This window comes from Xenopus laevis, chromosome 1L (assembly GCF_017654675.1).
Source record: "Xenopus laevis strain J_2021 chromosome 1L, Xenopus_laevis_v10.1, whole genome shotgun sequence".
NCBI classification, from domain to species: domain Eukaryota; kingdom Metazoa; phylum Chordata; class Amphibia; order Anura; family Pipidae; genus Xenopus; species Xenopus laevis.
The window spans coordinates 24,971,972-24,996,039 of NC_054371.1; the positions used below are offsets into that span (position 1 = coordinate 24,971,972).

The following is a 24,068-nucleotide window of genomic DNA, read 5'->3' on the forward strand; positions in this document are numbered from 1 at the left end:
TTTGGGAGTCGGCCAGGATTCCGCCTTTATATGTAAATTTCGATTTGGTTTGGTATTCAGCCGAATCTTTCGCAAAGGATTCTGGGGTTTGGCCAAATCCAAAATAGTGGATTCATTACATCCCTAAACCAAACCCTTTATATTAAAATCCCCTAACCCCTTACCATACATAGACCCCCTCCCTGCTCCCTCCCATCCTAGGTGTTGCCTTTGGTAAATGCCCCTAAATCTTCACTTACCCCTCGTTGCAGATTCAGAGCATCGGAGTTCACCGGCGCCATCTTCTCTTTGGTAAAGTAAAGTTAGGGGCATTTACCGAGGGTAATACCTAGGCTGGGGGGAGCAGGGAGGGGGGTCTATGTAGGGGATTTTAATATAAAGGTTTTGGTTCTCCTTTAAGGTACAACAGATATATCGGTTACCACTACTCAGAGGAGATCGATTCATCTACAGAAACCCTCACAAATTACATAGCGGATTAAAATGAAAAAAATCTTCCTACCGAGATGCAATAACTGGAAGCCACGGAGTCAGCTCATCCGAGTGGTTCCCGATGAGCCAGTCTGTGTCTGGAAACAAGTAATCATCATTTGGGAGAATGGCAGATTCCTTAATGGAAAAAAAAAAAAAATATATAAAGTTAAAAATGAAGTAGTTTGCAGGCAATAAAAGCACGGTATCCTTATATACATTTTATTGCTACAAACTAAAACTGCAGGGTAAAAGTAGCAATTATATACACAATTTTAGTTGACTCCTATCAAAACAACTATCAAGTAACAATATATTAAGTCAAGAAATGGGTTCAGGTTAAAGGGTGACTAGCAACTTAATTGTTTTGATAAAAATTTTAAAGCCTACAGTTATTAATGTGTACAGGTATGGGATCCATTATCAGGAAATCCATTATCCAGATTACGGAATGCACATTACCCGTAAACTCCATTTTATCCAAGTAATCCAAATTTTTAGAAATTATTTCCTCTTTCTCTTTAATAATAAAACAGTAGCTTGTACTTGATCCCAACTAAGATATAATTAATCCTTATTGGAAGCAAAACCAGCCTATTGGGTTTATTTAATGTTTATATGATTTTCTAGTAGACTTAAGGTATAAAAATCCAAATTATGGAAAGATATGATATCCGGAAAACCCCAGGTCCCATACCTGTATTAATATATTCAGCATGCTACCACTGTATAGGCCACTTTCTTCTTAAATCCTTAAAGGAGAAGTAAACCCCTTATTGAAAAAAAACCTCTACCCTACATAGACACCCCTCCCTCCTCCCCCTGCCCAGTCTAGCAGCTACCCCGGGAGAATGCCCCTAACTTTTTACTTACCCGTCGGTGCAGATTCATGGCATCGGCGTTCACGGGTGGCATCTTCTTCTTCAGTCTTCTGGGCAAATTTACTAAAGGGCGAAGTGACTACTGCTGGTGAAAATTCACCAGCGTGACGTCATTCAGGCACTTTGCAGATTTACCAACGGGCGCAGGCGTCACTTTGCTAGCGAAAAGTAGACACTAGCGTTGCTTCGCGCTCTTATCGCCAGCCGAATTTTCTCTCTGGCGAATGGACATAACTCTGCAAATTCACTAAGATGGGGATTTTTTACTTAACGTTACCTCTTTCGCCAGACTTGCCTTCGCCAGCTCAGACCAGGGGAATGTGCATAGGATTTTCTCAATTTTTAGTGGAAAAAAATTCTAGTCCCAAAAAACGCTGGCGTCTTTTCCTTTTTTCAGAGTGATAGCCTGGAAAGTCCATAAAATTTTTTTTTGGGTAACCGGGTTCCCCCCCTACATTTCCTAACATATGGAACATAAACTATACAGTGGGCTCATCTGTAGGGCATTATATTAATTCTAATGTATTTATTAAGGTTCCCTGGACTTGTGTAATGTAATGTATTTGCTGCAACATCTATGTCCATGTAACTTTATAATTTCCCGCCGTATGCAAATGAGCCAACGATAGCGCAACTTTGCTGTGATTGCTGAAGTAACGCTAGCGAAACTTAGCCAGCATTCGGCGCCCTGGACGCAACTTTGCATTTTAATGAATTAGCATTGTCCTAGCGAATATACGCCTGCCGTAGTGTTGCGATCGCTGCAAAGCCATCACTGGCGGTTAGTGAATTTGCCCCTTCATCGGGTCTTCTTCTGGTGCTTTGCAAATTTTCGGCGCATGCGAAATTAACAAAAACCGAAGACTGCTCCAACTGCGCATGCGCCGATATGGATGGCAGCGATGATATGGGTGGCAGCCGTGAACTCCGATGCCATGAATCTGCACCGAGGGGTAAGTAAAAAATTAGGGGGAATTTGCCCGAGGTAGCAGCTAGACTGGGGGCAGGGAGGTCTATGTAGGGTAGGGGGGGTTTTTTTTTTTAATAAGGGGTTTACTTCTCCTTTAAGATGGCACTGCTACAAAGGCTCCCTATAGATCAAATAGAATACTTATTGCCAGACTGTCTCCCATTGTGAACTGAAAAGTCTATGGAAAGAGGAGGCAGATCAGAGAGCCTGAGAATTGTTTCTAACAGGGTAAAAGAATAGTTCTGGTTATAACCCATACAGTATTGCCTCAAAACGTGACTGCCCAGCATAGATCCACCCAGGGAGCAGTTTTCCTAAATAAATCAGATCCCGTGCACCCATTAAGGCACCAAAAAAAAAAAAATGAAAAAAAAAGTCCACTGAGATAGTAGTCTACACAAAATATTAAAATTGCTTTGTTTAGCTATCCAGTAAAATTGCATGTTTTGAGTTATAACAGTACATTACACAATTGTTGTTACAATTACATTTAAATTACGTACTTGAAGGGATACAGTTCAATTCTAAATGTAATATTTAAATAGAAAAGTTTAGAAAAAAACTACCTCTAAAATAGTCTGTGGTCCATACATATCCCATATTTTTCTTCTTCGGACATCAATTCCTCTGCCAGGATGCTGCAGACAAATATTCATACATTAAAGTAAGAAACGGCACAAACAAGAAACGAGAAAAACTCTGGCACTCGAGGCAAGTGAAATGCAGGGTTTCCCCTTGCTTTTATTTCTTGTGCAGATGTGCAACGTTTCGGGGTGACCCCCTTTATCAAGCCTCCTGTTCCTGTTAACAAACAAGAAACGACACGGAGCTTTTCACACATAGTTGTCTAATATCGTCTGAAACTGAAATGACATTCAGTATTGTTAATAGCAAAGACAATAGATGGAGCAATCCCCATGCCTTTTAGGAGCACTTGGTGTTATAACAGTGACGGGAACTGCACACAAGTCAATTTTATGGCATTTTGCTTGTGGAGTTTATTAGCTGCCCAAACACACGGAGCTGAATCGGATCTGTACAGACATAGGCTGAGGCCCACTGGTGACCCTGGTATCCTTCATTATCACAGCATTTGTCATGAGGAGCAGTATATTTTTAGAGATACATTTTCAATCATTGCGCCAATATCATTTTCTCTATCATGAACAGTCACAAGTTTCTCTTTAAAAGCATGGAAACAGGACATTATGGAAATAGACAGGGTCCAGAGAAGGGCAACTAAGCTAGTAAAAGGTATGGGAAATCTTAGCTATGAGGAAAGACTGACCAAGTTGACGCTAGAGTCCTGCAGCGGGTCGGGAACCGCGGGTTACCCACAAAAACCTGTGGTACCTTGTGGGTTGAGGGGAGAAGTTCTGGGTGTGGGCTACTTCCGATGACTTCACTTCTGATTTACAATGACAGCACTTCCTGATTCTTGATGGTCAGCGGTACGCGGGTTCGGGTTGCGGATAAGGTACTTGCGGGTAGGGTAGCGGTTCCAAGCGTGTAAGAATGCGAATTGCAGGTTGGGTACAGGTCCCAAAAAATGGACCCGCACAGGACTCTAGTTCATGCTGGAGAAGGAGAATTCAACCCAAAACATACAAATACCCAAACCCCCTACTCCTCCCCAACCTACCTGGTACCCGGGGAAAATGCCCATAACTTTTTACTTAGCCCTCAGTGCAGATTCTGTCCTCGGGAGTTAACGACAGCCATCTTCTTTTCTTCGTTAGACTTCGGAAGCAGACTGTCATTTTCGGGGCATGCGCATGTGCCGAAAGTCACAAAAAATTACAGAAAATTAATCCAACTGCGCATGCCTCGAAAATGACAGTCTGCTTCCGACCTTTAATGAAGAAAAGAAGATGGCTGTCGTGAACTCCCGAGAACAGAATCTGCACCGTGGGGTAAGTAAAAAGTTAGGGGCATTTGCCCCGGGTACCAGGTAGGTTTGGGGGAGGAGGGAGGGGGGTATACTTAGGGTAGGGTTTTTTTCTGTTAAAGGAAAACTATACCCCCCAAACAATGTAGGTCTCTATTAAAAGATACTGAGTAAAACAGCTCATGTGTAAAACCCTGCTTCATGTAAATGAACCATTATCATAATAATATACTTTTTTAGAAGTATGTGCCATTGGATAATCATAAATAGAATATTGCCATTTTAAAAAATAAGGGCCGTCCCCTGAGATCATAAGATTCACTGTACACACATACAAACCACATGTAAGGTCACATGAGCCAATTAACAGACAGAGTTCTGCCTTTTGCTTCCTCACTTCTTCCTGTTACAGTTAGTTTTGTAGTATTTCTGGTCAGGTGATCTCTGAGGCAGCACAGATAGAGTCACGAAATGGTGGTTCAAGGCAAGAGATGTAAAAAGGCAATATTTACTTAAATATATATTCCAGTTTGGTAAGATTCTTTAATACGTCATTCAATTTGATATAAACTATCTGTTGCTTAAGTATTCATTTTGGGGGTATAGTTTTCCTTTAAGGGTTGAATTCTCCTTTGAAGTGATACCAACGCTAAAAAGCTACTTTTTAAAATATGAATGTACATTAAAAGTAACCTATAGGTCATGTTATTTGTTTTTTGCAGAGGGGGTCTCTTTTTGTAAGTAATAGTTAGTTGAAGTTCCTAAACCTGACTAACTGACAGGCTGAGATGGGACAATCCGGTTGGCAAAACAAAGTTTCTCATGCTAACGGACTCCTGCTGCACTAATATGGCAGCCCCCTCATAGACAAACACAGAGAGTCAGAAAGGTAATGTAAAAGCTTTGAGCAAATACTTAAAACAAAATTAAAAGTAGTAAACAAAGCCAATATTATGATAGATGTAAAAAAAAAAAAATTCAACTCCTAGTGTCAGTATCTCTTTAAGGGGAGATATGATAACTATGTATAAATATATAAGGGGATCATATAATAATCTCTCTAATGCTTTATTTACCAGTAGGTCTTTCCAGCTGACACAAGGTCACCCGTTCCGATTAGAAGAAAAGAGGTTCCACCTAAATATTCGTAAATGGTTTTGTTACAGTGAGAGCTGTGAAGATGTGGAATTCTCTCCCTGAATCAGTGGTACAGGCTGATACATTAGATAGCTTTAAGAAGGGGTTGGATGGTGTTTAATTTAAAAAATATATATATTTATATACACATAATTTGTTGTAACATGTTCAACTCTCCGATGCCTCAGCACTAATCAAGTACACTTTAACATAACTTACTACAGAGTGTGGAACAGTTATTATTCAGATCTACTTTATTTAAAAACCAGGGCAACAGACCTAATTATAGCAGTGCCTTTATGTGCCTTTCCTCCACAGTGGTACCCAGGCTTGATGTAAAACAGATTTTATTCCTAAAGTCAAAGAAATTGGCCCGTAGATGTTGTGGTCTGTCACAATGATAAAACCATCAATATTTTCCTGCTGACGTTCTGAAATGTAAGCGAGGCACATCACTGTTCTAAATACAATATGGCCAAGGTTATCATGATTATTCATTGTGGGGCCCATTCACACTCATTTATAGGGGTTGTTCAACTTTTAGTATGATGTAGAGAGTGATATTCTGAGATAATTTGCCGTTGGTTTTCATTTTTTATCATTTGTGGTTTTCGAGTTAAGTGGCTTTGTATTCATCAGCTCTCCAGTTTGCAATTGTGATAATATGGTTGCTAGGGTCCAAATTATCCTAGCAACCATGCACTGATTTGAATAAGAGACTGGAATATGAACAGCAGAGGGTCTGAATTGAAAGGCGAATAATAAAAAGTAACAATAACAATACATTTATAGCCTAACAGAGCATTTGTTTTTTTAGATGGGGTCAGTGATCCCCATTTGAAAGCTGGAAAGAGTCAGAAGAAGAAAAAGCAAAGTAATTAAAAAAAACTAATAAAAAAATGTAGACCTATTGAAAAGAATAACATACTAAAAGTGAATTTAAAGGTGAACCACCCCTTTAGTGAGAAATGCACAAAGACATAGTAATTATATGTAATAATAAAATAATAATAATAATAATGAAATCAGGTACCAAACACATACCCCCTCGTTGCTCAGTATATGGACCAAGAGACCATTTCCACATCCCAAGTCCACAAATGACTGTTTTTCTTTTACTTGATTCTGCGATCTCTCCTCTTCCCAGATAATCTGAAAACATATTTCAAGGCAAGATGGTGGTGTCAATAAAATATAGGACACATTGTACAAAAAAGCCTGATGATCTTTAAAGGGACGATTTATTAAACCGAATTTCATATTACAGGTATGGGACCTGTTATCCAGAATGCTTAGGACCTGGGGTTTTCCAGATAAGGGGTCTTGTTCACCAGTGAGTTAACTTTTTAGAATGATGTAGAGAGTGATATTCTGAGACTATTTGCAATTGGTTTTCATTTTTTATGATTTTATTTAGCTTTTTATTCAGTAGCTCTCCAATTTGCAATTTCAGCAATCTGGTTACTAGGGTCCAAACTACCCTAGCGGCCATGCATTGATTTGAATAAAAGACTGGAATATGAATAGGAGAGGCCTGAATAGAAAGATCAGTAATAAAAAGGATCAATAACAATAAATTTGTAGCCTTACAGAGCATATGTTTTAGATGGGATCAGTGACCCCATTTGAAAGCTGGAAAGAGTCAGAAGAAGGCTAATAAGTTGGAAACTATTAAAAATAATAATGAAGACCAATTGAAAAGTTGCTTAGAATTGGGCAGAACATACTAAAAGTTAACTTAAAGGTGAACCACCCCTTTAGGTCTACTAGACATGTAAACATTAAATAAACCCAATAGGCTGGTTTTGCTCCAATCAGGATTAATTATATCTTAGTTGGGATCAAAAAAAAAACGTACTGTTTTATTATTACAAAGAAAAAGGAAATCATTTTTAAAAATTTGTATTATTTGGATAAAATGGAGTCTACGGAACATGGCCATTCCATAATTCAAAGCCTTCTAGGCCATGGGTTTCTGTATAACGGATCCACTACCCGTAGAGCACAAAAAGAGAATGAAGAGATGGATGTTGTCATATCTTTATTATCAGCTCATTTTATTCAGGGGAACAAGGGGTACGCTGCTGTGGAACGTTTCGGACATTTCTGCACTGCATTTGTGATGTGACCCTGCTTTATTCTGAATAAAGTGAGTTTATCAGGTAGAGATCTATCCAATGTTGTAAATAAGCACCGTCCATCTCTACATTCTTTTTCCGAGGTAGCTTCATGCATGCAGACCAGACATGGCTGGCTTTTAAATAAGGTACATTTTCTCTTTAAAGGTTATTTGGTTGTTATTCTGATTAACCAGCTTCACCTTCATTTGCCCATTAATTTCCACAACCCCTTTAAAGAGAATACTTTATTCCCCTCCAACACTGTTCTACATAACTCAGTTCAAGGTGCCAGCATTCAAGAGATTTTTAATGGCTCCCCCCAGTATTAACATGGCCAGGCACATACGGTAGAGCATAAAAAACACTAACTGGCTGTAAATTACAGAAAAGAATCCTGGCAGATAGAGTGGCTCATAAAGGAAAATTCAACCTGTAGTTTAAAATAAAAAACTCCCTCCCACCCTGGGTAGACCCCCCTCCCTTCTCCCCCCCAGCCTACCTGTCCCCAGGCAAATGCCCCTAATTTTTTACTTACACCTCCGTGCAGATTCTGGCCACGGGAGTTTCTCGGTCGCCATCTTCTTTCTTCGGAAGTTTAGGCGCATACGCAGTTGGGAGTAAATTTCCGGTCCCGAACTACTGCGCATGCAGTTTTTGAAAATGTTTGTGGCTTTTGGCGCATGCGCAGTGGTTCGAGGCTGGAAATTTATTCCAACTGCGCATGCGGCAAAAATGCCGTCAATACACGAAGATTACCGGAGAAGAAAAAGATGGCTGCCGTGATCTCCGAGGCCTGAATCTGTGAGTAAAAAATTAGGGGCATTTGCCCAGGGGGTGGGGGCGGGGCATACATAGGGTGATCCCACCTTGAGGTGGGTGATATTGGGAGGATCCGATAATGAGCCCTAGGGTCCAACAATCAGATCACAATAAGAAGAACACGGGTGGTCGGAAGAAGGACCACATTAATGAACCAATGCAGTCCTCGATCCGACTGGATTTTTAAACCAGCCCAAATGTCCTCTGCCAGACTTTCGGTCAGATATAGATCATGGAAGTCCGTCTGAGGGCCCCATATATTACCCAATAAGCATCTGACTTAATCTGGCAGTTTATATCTGCTCGTGAATGGCAGCCTTTAGGCTGGATGTAGGACTGGTATATACAGTGCCACACAAAAGGTTACTGGTTAAATTAAGGAATGTTGGTCTGGAACATAGTATTTGTACCTGGATAGAGAACTGGCTAAAAGATAGACTACAAAGAGTGGTGGTAAATGGAACATTTTCTAATTGGACCAGTGTTGTTAGTGGAGTACCGCAGGGCTCTGTACTAGGTCCCTTGCTTTTCAACTTGTTTATTAATGACCTGGAGGTGGCCATTGAAAGTACTGTTTCTATTTTTGCAGATGATACTAAATTGTGCAGAACTATAGGTTCCATGCAGGATGCTACCACTTTGCAAAGTGATCTGTCTAAACTGGAAAACTGGGCAGCAAACTGGAAAATGAGGTTCAATGTTGATAAATGCAGGTTATGCACTTTGGCAAAAATAATATAAATGCAAGTTATACACTAAATGGCAGTGTGTTGGGAGTCTCCTTAAATGAGAAGGATCTAGGGGTCTTTGTAGATAACAAGTTGTCTAATTCTGGGCAGTGTCATTCTGTGGCAACTAAAGCAAATAAAGTTCTGTCTTGCATAAAAAAGGGCATTAACTCAAGGGATGAAAACATAATTCTGCCTCTTTATAGGTCCCTGGTGAGGCCTCACCTGGAGTATGCAGTGCAGTTTTGGACTCCAGTCCTTAAAGGGGAAGGAAACCTCGTCGGCGCTAACCCCCCTCCCCCCCTCCCGTGTATTGCCCCCCCTCCCTCCTCCCCCCTGGCCTACCCCTCCCGCTGGGCAAATGCCCCTAACTTGTTACTTACCCTTCTGCGCAGGTCCAGTCCAGGGAGTTCACAGGCGACATCTTCTTCCACGCGATCTTCTTCCTCCTTTGACCGGCGCATGCGCAGTAGGATCGTTTCGCCGGTACGATCTACTGCGCATGCGCGTGACTTTTGGCGCATGCGCAGTAGATCCGTACCGGCGAAACGATCCTACTGCGCATGCGCCAAAACGCCGGTCAAAGGAGGAAGAAGATCGCGTGGAAGAAGATGTCGCCTGTGAACTCCCTGGACTGGACCTGCGCAGAAGGGTAAGTAACAAGTTAGGGGCATTTGCCCAGCGGGACGGGTAGGCCAGGGGGGAGGAGGGAGGGGGGGCAATACACGGGAGGGGGGTTAGCGCCGACGAGGTTTCCTTCCCCTTTAAGAGGGATATAAATGAGCTGGAGAGAGTGTAGAGACTAAGTGCAACTAAATTGGTTAGAGGGACGGAAGACTTAAATTATGAGGGGAGACTGTCAAGGTTGGGGTTGTTTTCTCTGGAAAAAAGGCGCTTGCGTGGGGACATGATTACACTTTACAAGTACATTAGAGGACATTATAGACAAATAGCAGGGGACCTTTTACCCATAAAGTGGATCACCGTACCAGAGGCCACCCCTTTAGACTAGAAGAAAAGAACTTTCATTTGAAGCAACGTAGGGGGTTCTTCACAGTCAGGACAGTGAGGTTGTGGAATGCACTGCCGGGTGATGTTGTGATGCGGATTCAGTTAATGACTATAAGAATGGCTTGGATGATTTTTTGGCCAGACATAATATCAAAGGCTATTCTGATACTAAACTCTATAGTTAGTATAGGTATGGGTATATAGAATTTATGTGAAAGTAGGGAGGGGTGTGTGTATGGATGCCGGGTTTTCATTTGGAGGGGTTGAACTTGATGGACTTTGTCTTTTTTCAACCCGATTTAACTATGTAACTATCTTTAAGTCACCGACATTAAGGGGCAGATTTATCAGGGGTTGAATTGAAAATTCTAATTTGGAATTCAATTTTTTTTTTTATTGTCAAATTCGACTAGGGAGTTATCCAAATTCGATTAGAGTTTTTTTTTTTTTAAAAAAAAAAAAAATTCAAATTAGATTCGAGATTTTTTCAGCTAAAACCTGCCGAATTACTGTTTTAAGTCAACTTGGAGATTTTTGTAGGCTTCCTGACATTCAAGTTTTTTTTTGGAGAAAAAAACTCGAATCGAATTTGATTCAAATTCAATCTGAATTTTCAGGTCGTTTCAATTTGTCCAAGTTAAAAAAATATATATACATTTTTTATTAATAAATTTCAGTAAGTCGAATATTAAATTTATGCTTAAGGGAGTTTTTTTTTAAAAAAAAAAAACACGAATTCAAAATTCGGCCCTTGATAAATGTGCTTCTAAGATTTGTGTCTGCCTCGAGGGCTAAAAAATATCTATGCCTGGACTTACCAACAAGTAGGTAGCTATAGCGACATCCTCGTAAACAAATTTCTCAGGATCAGTAACTTCGGGCCAGACCTGCAGAACAAATGAAACTGCATATTTACTCGCGCAGCAATGATTTTCCAGAAGACACAGGATTATAAAGTGTAGAAGAAAATCTGCCAAGCAGCCAATTTAAATCATTCAGTGTTCATAAGCTCAGCGCCCTCCTGTCATTGGATTTTCTGCCCTTTAAGTACTCAGCTGCGTGAGACAAAAAGGCCATTTTTATCCACATTGCACAGCTCCTTGGAGTGAAGAGATTTTACATGGGCAGAATATAAACTAGACACACAAAGCCTCTGCTTATCCAAATGGATACTCGGTAAGATAACTCACCATTTTACACGCGTTACGCCAATACAAGATCTACTGTATAAATTCTTTTAAAGGTGAAGTTGAAGCTTAAAGGACCAGTAACACACACACACGAAATTAAAAAAAAAAAATCGAAGAGTTTTGTATTGCATCTACCGTAAATATATGGATACCCTTGTTCACTTCAGTGGCAGTACCATAATATAATACGCAAAAGCCATGAAAATCTTGTAAATCATATCCTTATAAAATGGTGACTAGTGATGTCGTCAGTTATAAACGGTGAGTAGTGATGTCATTTTGGTCACATGACTCACTAAAACATGTGTATTATAATAAATAAAGTACCCCTTGTTGGAAAATGAGGATATTAGAAGTAACCTCGGAGTTCTATGACCTGTCTAAAAACACTCAGCCTTTTTATATGGTCATGAAACTCCTCGATAACTTATAATATCCTTATATTTTACAAGAGGGGGTATTTTATTCACTATAACCGGTGACTACTGATGTCATCAGTTATAACCGATGACTAGTGATGTCATCATTTATAACCCGTGACTAGTGATGTCATCAGTTATAAACGGTGAGTAGTGACGTCATTTTGGTCACATGACTCAATAAAACTTGTGTATTATAATAAATAAAGTACCCTTTTTTGGAAAATATGAGGATATTACAAGTCACCTCGGCCTTGTACTTTTATATGGTCATGAAATGGAATGAAAATCTGGTTGAAAGTTCTAGCTATTAGAATATTGTACGAAGTTGGGATTTCACTGCATACAGCCTTAAACGTTAAAGGAAAGGTTAAAATTAAGTAAGCTTTATCAGAGTGGTCTATATAAATACACCAGTAAACCCTCAAAGTACCGTATATACTCAAGTATAAGCCGACCCGAGTATAAGCCGAGGTACCTAATTTTACCTACGAAAACTGGGAAAACTTATTGACTCTAGTATAAGCCTAGACACAACTACAGCCCTGTCTCCCAGCAGCGCACATTCTGCCAACCCCCCCAGTGATCAACCAGACTTCTTTGCAAAGTTGATGGTGACAGAGAATTGCCAAACGGATTACTGTGTGCATTGTCCCACTACCATGTGCAGAGGGTGCTGTTTGATATTGCCATCACTGTTAATCTTTCGTATAACCAACAGAGGGCGCTGTGTGATATTGCAGTCACTGTTATTCTTTCATATAACCAACAGAGGGCGCACTGTTATTCTTTCATATAACCAACAGAGGGCACTGTGTGATATTGCAGTCACTGTTATTCTTTCATGATATTGCAGTCACTGTTATTCTTTCATATAACCAACAGAGGGCGCACTGTTATTCTTTCATATAACCAACAGAGGGCACTGTGTGATATTGCAGTCACTGTTATTCTTTCATATAACCAACAGAGGGCGCTGTGTGATATTGCAGTCACTGTTATTCTTCCATATAACCAACAGAGGGCGCTGTGTGATATTGCAGTCACTGTTATTCTTTCATATAACCAACAGAGGGTGCTGTGTGATATTGCAGTCACTGTTATTCTTTAATATAACCAACAGAGGGCGCACTGTTATTCTTTCATACAACCAACAGATGGCGCTGTGTGAAATTGCAGTCACTGTTAATCTTTCATATAACCAACAGAGGGCGCACTGTTATTCTTTCATACAACCAACAGATGGCGCTGTGTGATATTGCATTCACTGTTATTCTTTCATATAACCAACAGATGGCGCTGTGTGATATTGCAGTCACTGTTATTCTTTCATATAACCAACAGAGGGCTCACTGTTATTCTTTCATATAACCAACAGAGGGCATTGTGGGATATTGCAGTCTCTCCCCAAGTGTACTGTTGGTATAGGAATGATTAAAAGTGACTGCAATCTCAGCTACTCGGGTCGGGTACCGCTGACCCGGGTATAAGCCGAGGTAGACTTTTTCAGCACATTTTGGATGCTGAAAAACTCGGCTTATACTCGGGTATATACGGTAATGCTGCTCTGAGTCCTCTGTCAAAAGAAACACCACATTTCTTTCCTTCTATTGTGTACTCATGGGCTTCTGTATCAGACTTCCTGATTTCAACTTAAACCTCCAGGGCTAGGGCTTGAGCATGCTCAGTTTGCGCCTCTCCCCTCCTCTTTACCCCTCCTAAATAATTTGAGGCCAGAGCTATGAGTGAGCAGGGAGAGACTCAGGCAGGAAGTGATGTCACACCAAACTAATGACAGCTGCTATCCTAAACAAAGAGATTCTAGAGCGGTTTACTCAGGTATGGCAAAACATTCTACAGAATAAATATAATGTTATAGCTTGCACTATTGTGGCTAATCTATTGGCAATAAACTGCTTCCGTGGCTTTCCTTCTTGCACTGGGATAGCTATTTTTAATTGTGTTCATGGATATTCATAGGCAGATGGACATAAAGGTGTCTGGAGAGAGCCAAGAATCTGCACACGTGTAATATCCATCGGTGCATTGTTTCTGGCAGAGTTTCCATATAGAAATGCACATTAAAACATTTATACCATTACGCTTCATGACACGATTTAGCAGTCCCTTGAAAGATGTGCAATTTTCCACTGCAGAAAATAAGACTGTGCTGGATTAAAAAAAAAACAAAAGAAAACCTGGGAACAATACACAAGAGTCTGAATTCTCAGGGAGTTAATGGAAATTTAAAATGTCATATAAATAAATCATTTGCATCTGATGATCAGAGCTAGGCGGGAAGCTAAATGAAGAATGCACAATACCTTCACCATGTCTCTGTATTTTTCCTTCAGGTTCTGATAAAGTCGGCTATATTTATCGACAGGAACGAGCGATAAAGTGCTTTTAAATTCACTTTTCTTGTCCTCCGTGGACCACTTTGCCAGCTTGGAAAGCAGCTCATTTTTCATCCAGGTTATTTTAGGGTACACAACTCCATCACTTTCCCAGGCCTCGGAGCACAACGTATAGAGGGAGATTGACCTTGAAAAGCAAGACAAATAATATTTGTCACAATCGTATTCCAAAACTGGACAAACTGCAATTGGCATGTCTCAGAGAGCATGCTGGGAGGTGTAGTTCACAAGAGTTGTTTGCTTTAATGCACTGGCTGAGGATCAGAATTAGTTGCATGGTTTCTATTGTGAAAAAAAAAACGAATTAAAGGAAAAGAATTGCATTAAGTATAGAGGAGATAATATCACAATAAAAAGTGACCCCATTTAACGAATGCCTGAGAGTGGTAGACTGCATCCTACAGAATACTACTCTAACATATACTATTAGTACAGAATTTTAATCCATTGTTCGTTTCTCTCATTATATAGATACACAGGTATATATGGAATATATTGAATATGGAATTTGAGCTTATCACAATGAACTATATTTTGGACTATAAAATGTTTAATTCTATTTTGGATGTATCCCAAGCCTCACTTTAGGACCTTAAATGTTATCCAAGCCTGATTTTGGGTCCCCTTTACTGTTTGAAGCACTAATATTTTCTTTTACAAGGGATTCAACTGAATTCTAAAATAGTGGATTTGATGCATTCCTAATTAGATCTGCTTGTTTGGAGAGGTTGACAAATGAATGGATCTTCCACCAATATGACCACCTTGAGGTGGGAAATATTGAGCTGAACCCACAGGTTGGCCCTTGGTCCAATAGGAAAATCAAACCTGTCCAACTGTCATCTGGCCAGATATCGATCACTTCAGCCCTTTGGAAGGGCACCATATGGACAGATAAGGTGCTGAATTAGTATGAAGGGCTCAAAAATGGTGGCTCAATGGAGAACTCAACTGTATCCAAAAAGCCCCCTGTAACTGCTGCCATCGCCCCTTCCCTACCTGTGCATTAGTCAAAAAAAAAAACAAAAAAAACGACTAAAACTGTCTTTAGACACAAAGATTCGATTGTACGAATTGAGGATTCGTACGGTTTTTGGACCGCGTGTGGAGAGTCCCGACATTTTTCGTCCGGCGGAAATCGGTCGTTTGGTCGGACAGGTTAAAAGATTTCTGTCGGCTGCCAATAATATCTCAGCATGTATTGCCAATCGTACGATTTTCAGAGGGAGACTGTCACTAGCTTTCGTTGTACGATTACCGTCAAGGGCAGAACAACTTCTGATCTGTTCTTTTCTACTTTATTAGATCGGCATGGTTAGTGGCAGGTCGGGAGATGGGGAAGTCGGATCAAATCTTTGCATCTATGGTCAGATTAAATTGCAGAGCAGTACAGCGGAGCTCCAGAGCACCTTCTTCGGCCGCTTCGTATTCTTTTGGAACTCAACGCCGACACAAAGTCTGCGGGAGCATTCCCAGTCAGGAATCCGCTTCAACTGCGCATATCAGCGTTGAGCCCTGATAGAATATGAAGCAGCGAAAGATTGTGCCCTGGAGCTCTACTGCTCTGCATTTTTTTTTTTTTACGAATGCACAGTGCAGGGAGGGAGAGGATAGGAGGGCAATTACGGCAGTTATGGGGGGGAATTTTTAGTACGGGGGTTTAGTTCTCCTTTAAATCTGTCCTTGTATGGCCGCCTTTAGAGGAGGTGGGAAAATGGAGTCAAAGGCAGACTATCATGGCTTCCTCTCCCAAACTGAGGAATCATATAAATGTGTGTTTAAAAATGAAAAAAAATTAAAGATTTATTTTTGGAACTTCCAAGGGTTTTCCCCCAACCCTTTAAAGGATAACTAAACCCTCCCCCCCAAAGCTCAGATCCCCTTCACTGGCCTCCATCACTCCCCTCTCACAGCGGAGTTCACAGGGGCCATCTTTTCTAATGACAGATCCTCTGCTGTCACCTCACAGGACCATATGCAGTTAAAAGCAAGGTCCAGGATCAGACTCCATGAAGTGACAGAAGAGGATCCTAAGTGGAATCCTATATCTCAATAACACTCTGCCTTTTTATATTCTTTAGAAGGAAGTTAAAAAGTCGTGAATCCTCTGACCCAACTGCAGCAAAGCTGCTGATATAACAAAAGGGACAACAACCAAAGCCACTACCATCGAATATGGCACTTTGTAAAAACTGCCAGCTCAGTGAGGAGAACTGTTCTCTAGTTCTCCATTGGGCAACAAACCAATTATTAAGTAAAATGTCAAAAAAGGGGAGGGGGAGGCAATTATGTTGCTGTAAGGGCAGCCATTCCAATGAATATGTATATTCCATATATTGCAGAACAGAAATATAAATTTAAAACAAAAAAGGATTTAAAATTCCTACATTTGCAGAAAATCTTTACATAATAAAAGAGGCCGAGATGTAATGCTAATGTGTGCGATACAGAACAGTCTCTCCCTACAATGCTCACCATTCATCATCCTGGACATGTGCGAGACGGATTTGATAAATGTTGTTTTTCTTAAACTGATTTGCTTCATCCAGAGGTAGGAATGTCACAACGCTGTTAGGCAGATCTGAAAGGAGGATCCTCGTTATTTCGGCAGCAGTTAAAAAAAGCAACAGACTGGAAAAAGGAGGCGAGGGATTTCTTAACAGGCAGCTTTGGTGTAAAAATGATTGCTTGAGGTCCAGCCTTTGGCTCTCAGGTGGATGCTGGGAATTATGGGTCAACAATAGCTGGGGGCTGCATATTGGACATCCTTGATTTATGTATGGAGTGCTTGCCCTCAGATGGAGAACCTGGCATTTCATTGCCATGAGCCCTATTCTGGCCCAGATAAACATCAGTCGGACAGGAAAATTTTCCCCCATCCTGCAACTCTGGCATCCTAGTACATAGTAAGTACCATAGTAAGGTAGGTTGAAAAAAAGAGACACACATCCATCAAGTTCAACCTTTTAGTTTTTTTTTAATCTACCTAACTGCCAGTTGATCCAGAGGAAGGCAAAAGACCCTATTTGAAGCCTCTCCAATTTGCCTCAGAGAGGGAAAAAATTCCTTACTGACTCCAAAATGGCAATGGGACTAGTCCCTGGATCAACTTGTACTATGAGCTATCTCCCATAACCCTGTATTCCATTACTTACTAAACACCATCCAACCCCTTCTTAAATCTATCTAATGTATCAGCCTGTACCACTGATTCAGGGAGACAATTCCACATCTTCACAGCTCTCACTGTAAAAAAACACTTCCAAATATTTAGGCGGGACCTTCTTTCTTCTAATAGGAATGGGTGACCTTGGGTCAGCTGGAAAGACCTACTGGTAAATAAAGCATTAGAGAGATTATTATATGATTCCCTTATATATTTATACATAGTTATCATATCTCCCCTTAAGCATCTTCTCCAGCGTGAACATCCCCAATGTGGCCAGTCTTTCCTCATAGCTAAGATTTTCAATACCTTTTACCAGCTTAGTTGCCCTTCTCTGTACCCTCTCTAATACAATAATGTCCTGTTTGAGTGATGGAGACCAAAACTGTACAGCATATTCTAGATGGGGCCATTGTGAACTCTCTTTGGGTCACTAGGATAAAAGTTGCAATGAAGCCAACTAGTACGTGAATAGAATGCATGAAAAGGCTGGTTTCTGTCCATTCAGGTAAAGCTTTTTCCAGGTGGCCAATGATCAGATTGTGAGGTCGTCCTACGAGGGCCTGTTAAGGTGGCCATATTACAATTACGATCTTTCCACGAAATATCGTTTGTTACAACATACACATGTAGAGCGGATATACAGGTAGAAACAATAGAATTCTACCCGTATTCTGACAATTCAGCACAAACAATGGGTGCTGTTAGGGTGCCACCAAAAGTGCCCGATCAATATTTTCTGCCTGGGCCGATCAACGAGACAACCGATATACAAGTCTTCTGTCTATATCGATCGGCTCATCTCCTGTCATACACGCACCTAATATCGTATGAAAATTTGTTTTGTACGATAATATTTGTGCGTCTATGGCCACCTTTAGTCGAGGACCACATAAGCCAGGTCATCACCCAAGGGGATTTTCAAACCTGAAGATTTTTACCAAGATATGTCGGGAAACCTGTTGGGAGACCCCCATACATATGCCCATAAGACTCAATCTGAAGTGGTCAATTTATTGGCTCTTGTACAGCCAGCCTAGAACACCGTAACCTCAAGAGTGAGTCATTTCATCCAAATACATTTGTACAGTACACAGTGAAACTAAACAACATTCCTCTAGGACCATGGTGCTACACACAACATAGATGTACCGGACATCCTGGAACTTTAAGAACTGCAGCTTCGCCAATAACCAATCCCAAGGATGTGTTCCCCAGGGGGAGAACCTCGGTACATTTGTATAATTAGGAGCAACTGGGAATATAGGGATGACAATATACTGCATAGGAGCCATCTACTGAGCGACCCAACACGGACTGCTCCAGATGAACCTTTATAAGAGGATGAAATTAAAAGTCCATAGTCACACAGATAATTAAGTGCCCCTGTATGGGCGTATGTGATCCCCGCTACATGGTGTGGCCAGGTACACAAGTAATCATGGAATCAAAGACTCCTGTCTCTTTTTTTCGGATTCCTTTTTTTGTTTGGACTATGGACTGAAAACTTGTTCAAATCTTTGACCTGAATATGAATGATCGTCATACCTTAGGTCTAGTTAAAAAAAATAAAAAATAAGTTGGCACAATTTTCCACCTGAAACTATGTTAATCTAGAAATCAGTGATGTTGCCCAAAGCAACCAATCAGATCTTTGCTATTGTTTTCTAATTTGCAGATTGTACAAATTGAATTGCTGATGACTTGCTGTGGACAACATTACCAATGTTATTTATTTATAATACAGGTATAGGATCCCCTATCCGGAAACACCATATCCAGAAAGCTCCATTTTATCCAAATTTTTAAAAATTATTTCCTTTTTCTCTGTAATAATAAAATCAAGATAAGATCCCAACTAAGATATATTTAATCCGTACTGGAAGCAAAACCAGCCTATTGGGTTTATTTAATGTTTACATGAATTTCTAGTAGACTTAAGGCATGAAGACCCAAATTACGGAAAGATCTGTTATCCGGAACCCCCAGGTCCCGAGAATTCTGGATAACAGGTCTCATACCTGTATTAGTAAACACACTCGGTTTAGGTTGGAAAAGTCCTCACATGTGCACTTCTTTGTGGTTCCCAAGAAGTCAATGAGAGCTGAAGGTAGTGGTTATGGGAGTTTGTCAGGGGTCTCATCCTCTGTAAGTCCCACGCCTGGACAAATACCCTTGAACCTCCAGTAAGTGAATAGTAGGGTCTGGTCTCCTACATAAACCAAGGTTGCACAATCACTTTCCCTCCAGCTATTATTAAACTACAACTTTCAGGATCCCTAGCAAATGTTGTTCTCTGTAGTTTTTCCCCAAAACGTGGACCTCGAAGAGAGATAAATGGACAAACGGTTACTCTGCAAAGAAAAGTTAGTGAGCAGAGAAGAGCCTCGGGACAACTCTAAGCAGAGCGAGATGACAACGGTCAATTAGATTATTAAAAAAAGAAGATGGATAACTAAAGTAGAAGAAATGAGGTGATTAGGAGAGTTTACACAAATAACAGAATAAAAGCTCAAGATACTGGAAAATGTGGATACAGTATACAAACATAAAAGGTAAAACCCTAATAAAGACCTCAGCCAAATTCCCCCACTAATCTAAAATACATTTTGGTTTGTACTTTCTTAACAGAATATTGTTACTTTATGCTACTTAGTAATGACTTGTGGTCAGGACTTGCTTATTCAAGCGAATCGTTTGTGTAAATGTACATATCCCACCCCTTATCCTGTTACTTAAAGGGGAACTACGGCTTCCATATGAAAATTTGATAAAAAGAGGCCCACATAACACAGAAACCTCTAATATACCAATGACAGATAACAAGTTTCTTCAAAAAGTATGAATAAATGCCATTTTCTATGCTGAAATCCAGCTGTTTAACAGTTCTTCTCTTTCTGCATCATTTCAAATCCTGGCAGGGAAGGAGGGACTAAACACTGATGTTACAAATTGTAACAACTTCTCCACAGCTTACAGACAGCATGCAGCAACTACATAACCCACAATGCATTGCACGGTCATGTTCCTTTCCTTATTGAAATCATGTGTGCAGGGAATTGTGGGGTTTGGAGGTTGCAGGTTAAGGACAACAGGCTGTTGATACAAAGTAACAATAGTCAGACAGCTCAGTAAAGTAGTCAGACAGATCAGCAGGAGAGTAGGGGGCTAGGCTTAGGGAATTGTCAGAAACCATAAAAAGTCTGCATATTTTTTAATTGATGTATATTGCAAAGATGCTTGAAATTAGGTTTACTTTTCAAAAAGATTAAGTTATGTTTTTTGAGGAGTTCCCCTTTAAAACAATAAAGAATTATAAAAAAATAAAAAAAAGATGTATCTATTGCTCCCAAACTGAAGGTCGTCAGTTGAAATGAGCAGCAGGTGGCGCTGTTGCAGCAAATTCATTATACGAGCATTGGGAAAACGGAGAATATCTGCAGCACCAGCAAGTGTACATGATTGCTATAAGTGCACATTTCCTTGGCTCTGAGCTCTCCCCGTGGTTTGTACCTCGAATAACAATCTCGCAGCGGGGCTGGCACGACGGAAAGTGCGGGTTCGCCTTGGGGATGAGAGTCCGGAGTGTGAGCGAGCCACTGTCCTCTTCTCTCTTCCCGTATCCGCTGATCAGCTTCAGCATCTCCTCATCCCGCCCCGGGCCCGACATGTCCTCCAGCAATGCAGCAAGTGCCGTCTCCACATCGATCCCTTCAGACTCGCTCTCTTCCCCCACATGATCCCATTTCTTTCCTACGGTGGAACCGCACAGTCGCTTGTTCAGAACCTGCGGCTTCTCCAGCCACACAGCGACAGCAGCCCAGAAGCCCCCGGGAAGCACTGAGCGCTCGTCTCTTACAAGCACCGAAGCCAACTCCGGCATCGTCACATACACGGACAAGCTAATAACTGATAGAACTCTCTCCTCTTCTCTTTCAGCTACGGCCTCACGTGGATGACAACTTTGTGTTGACGCGAGCTTTTGACGTCACTGTAGGAAACGAAAAAAACTTCCGGGTCTTTACTCCTCTGCGGCCATTTTATTTTCAGGCAATGCCTCCCTTTACAAACCCTTCACTGCCAAAACAAACATGGCCGCTGAGTTAGCCGCGCCTACCTGCCCACCCCCTGTAGGAACCGAGAAAATCCCCTTTGTGTTGACGCGAGCTTTTGACGTCACTGTAGGAAACGGAAAAAACTTCCGGGTCTGTACTACCCTGCGGCCATTTTGATTTCAGGCAATACCCCCTATATACAAGCCCTTCACTACCGAAACAAACATGGCCGCGGTGTTAGCTCCACCTACCTGCCCACCCCCTGTCACTTGTGAACTCTGTATCTTTCTAGTGCTGCTTTCAGTGCGGTTCTGCGACTGAATTACCTGATTCTTGTGTCCAGGTGAGGGGTCTGTAGGGATTGGGGTGTAAATATTGCTTATAATGGCGTAACTAGGATGTGCTGGCCCATAAAGAAACATTATTTTCACCTAAACTTGAGGAATAAGACTTTTTTTTTTTTTATTACATAAAACTGGCTTTTAAAGGGCTCACATATTCATTGTTCAAACAGCTTACAATCTAAATTAGGGATGCACCGAATCCACAATTTTGGATTCTGCCGAGCCCCCAAATCCATAGTGAAAAATTCAGCCGAACCCCCGAATCCTTCTAAAAAGAATTGGCTGGATACAGAACCGAATCCTAATGTGCAAATTAGGTGTGGGAAGGGGAAACATTTTTTACTTCCTTGTCTTTTGACAAAAAGTCATGCAATTTCCCTCCCACCCCTAATTTGCAAATCAGGATTCGGTTCGGCCGGCAGAAGGATTTGGCCGAATCCGATTCCTGCTGAAAATGGCAGATCCCGAAATGAATTGTAGATTCGGTGCATCCCTAATCTAAATCCATCATGGCCCCTTTCTTAACTGGTCCCCCATAACATGCAGGGTTTGTTTCCTTGGTAGCTCTTAGGAATATTTACTGAGCTGCTGTTACAGCCACTTCCAGTGACTCTAATGCTGTTTTGTTTCAGCAACTTTTATAGCATGTAACTATGCATTCTGCATTCATTGTTTGCATAAAAATCATCATTTTTAGTGGTGCTGTAAAATTAATTCATCTACTCAAGCCCTGTTGCTGGAGGACCCCTTGGGTCAGGGAGGCGAAAAGGTAGATAACGGGATCTACCAGTAGATCTTAAAGGGCATGTAAAGTCTAAAATAGAATAAGGCTAGAAATGCTGTATTTTGTATACTAAATATAAACATGAACTTACTGCACCACAAGCCTAATCAAACAAATAATTTATGCTTTCAAAGTTGGCTACAGGGGGTCACCATCTTGTAACTTTGTGAAACTTCTTTGCAAGACTAAGACTGTGCACATGCTCAGTGTGGTCTGGGCTGCTTAGGGATCGTCATAAACAAAGCTGCTTGAGTTCTGCATGGCTGGGAAGTAAGGCGGGGGCTCCCCCTGCTGTTCATAAGTATGATTGTTTCCCTGCAGGGCAGCTAGGGACCGTCTGACAATTCCTATCCACAGCAGTAAATGAAGGGAGAATTTCACTGCATACAGTCAGGTTTCTTATAAAAATGGTACACATTTTTTAATTAAAGTATATTGGAGATATGTTTCCATTTCATTAAAGAAAGTAAAAATAGGATTTTATTTTTTTGCCTTTACATGCCCTTTGAGCTGGTGAGCAGTGATCGCAACAGCCCAGAATGACCTGCAATCTGATCATTTAGAATTCTCATGTAAAGTACGTGCACCCCTGCAGCCTTGTATGTTCACCTTTGAGTTAACTTTTATTATGATGTACAGAGAGATTCTGTGACAATTTTTGGTTTTCATTTTTTATTATTTGTGGTTTGTGAATTATTTAGCTTTTTATTCAGCAGCTCTTCAGTTGAAAGTTTCAGCAATCTGGTTGCTAGGGTCCAACTTAACCTAGCAACAATGCATTGATCTGAATGACAAACTGGAATATGAATTGGAGAGGGCCTGAATAGAAAGATGAGTAATAAAAAGGAGCAATAACAATAAATGTGTATCCTTACAGAGCATTTGTTTTTTAGATGTGGTCAGTGACCCCCATTTGGAAGCTGGAAAGAATCAGAAGAAAAAGGCAAATCATAAAATAAATAATGAAGACCAATTGGAAAGTTGCATAGAACTAGTCATTCTAAAACATACTAAAAGTTAACTTGAAGGTAAACCACCCCTTTTAACAGGCATTTTACTTTTTTTATTGTTTTGTTTGTACTGAAATCTATCATCATCATTTATTTATATAGTGCCGACATCATAAGCGGTGCTTTGCCTCAGTTTATAACAGGGGTAGGCAACCTGAGGCTCCGGAGCCTCATGTGGCTCTTCATCCTGCTTGCTGTGGCTCAATCTTGCGGCTTTGCCTGTCATGTCGGCTATACAGCCCACACCTGCTGGCGGCTTCTTGAGTGTGTGACCGCGGTAAGCTAGCGGTTAGCTTACCGCGGTTGCACACTCAAGAAGCCACCAGCAGGAGCGAGGGCTGTAAAGACGTCCCAGGAGTGACAGGCAAGACTGAGCAGGAGCAAGATGATTCCTCATGGACCTTACCCTGGTCACACACTCAAGACAAGAGAGGGAAGATCAGCACGGAGCTTCAGAAACAGAAGTCACATTAAACAGATGAAAACACTATAATTTAATAGGGCTATTTAGTGTTTTAAAAGTGTATAAGCTATGTTATGTTTTGTGGCTCCAGACTAATTTTCTTTAGTGGAAGAGGTGGCAAAATGGCTCTTTTGATAGTAAAGGTTGCTGACCCCTGGTTTATAACAACAGGAGAAAAAATGGTGAATAACAAAC

At 40.9% G+C, this 24,068-nt stretch overlaps 2 protein-coding genes across 3 annotated transcripts in view; one reads left to right on the forward strand and one right to left on the reverse strand.

Annotated features, from left to right (window-relative positions):
• The window catches only part of trmt44.L (tRNA methyltransferase 44 homolog L homeolog), a 33,333-nt gene extending 12,182 nt beyond the window's left edge, over window positions 1-21,151 (reverse strand). Inside the window, 7 exon segments of the mRNA NM_001089055.1 lie at window positions 503-609; window positions 2,889-2,960; window positions 6,392-6,499; window positions 10,844-10,912; window positions 13,959-14,178; window positions 16,527-16,632; window positions 20,731-21,151. Coding sequence (NP_001082524.1) covers window positions 503-609; window positions 2,889-2,960; window positions 6,392-6,499; window positions 10,844-10,912; window positions 13,959-14,178; window positions 16,527-16,632; window positions 20,731-21,100 — 1,052 coding nt within the window. The 5' untranslated portion in view covers window positions 21,101-21,151.
• Window positions 21,152-21,469: 318 nt separating this feature from the next.
• acox3.L (acyl-CoA oxidase 3, pristanoyl L homeolog) overlaps window positions 21,470-24,068 on the forward strand; it is a 73,609-nt gene continuing 71,010 nt past the window's right edge. Inside the window, exon 1 of one of the 2 annotated variants that reach the window (XM_018228433.2) lies at window positions 21,470-21,615. The gene's annotated coding sequence lies outside the window, so the exon portion shown is untranslated. Of the gene's footprint in view, window positions 21,616-23,377; window positions 23,429-24,068 lie in introns of those variants that run through there. The other variant, XM_018228439.2, reaches the window with a different exon arrangement.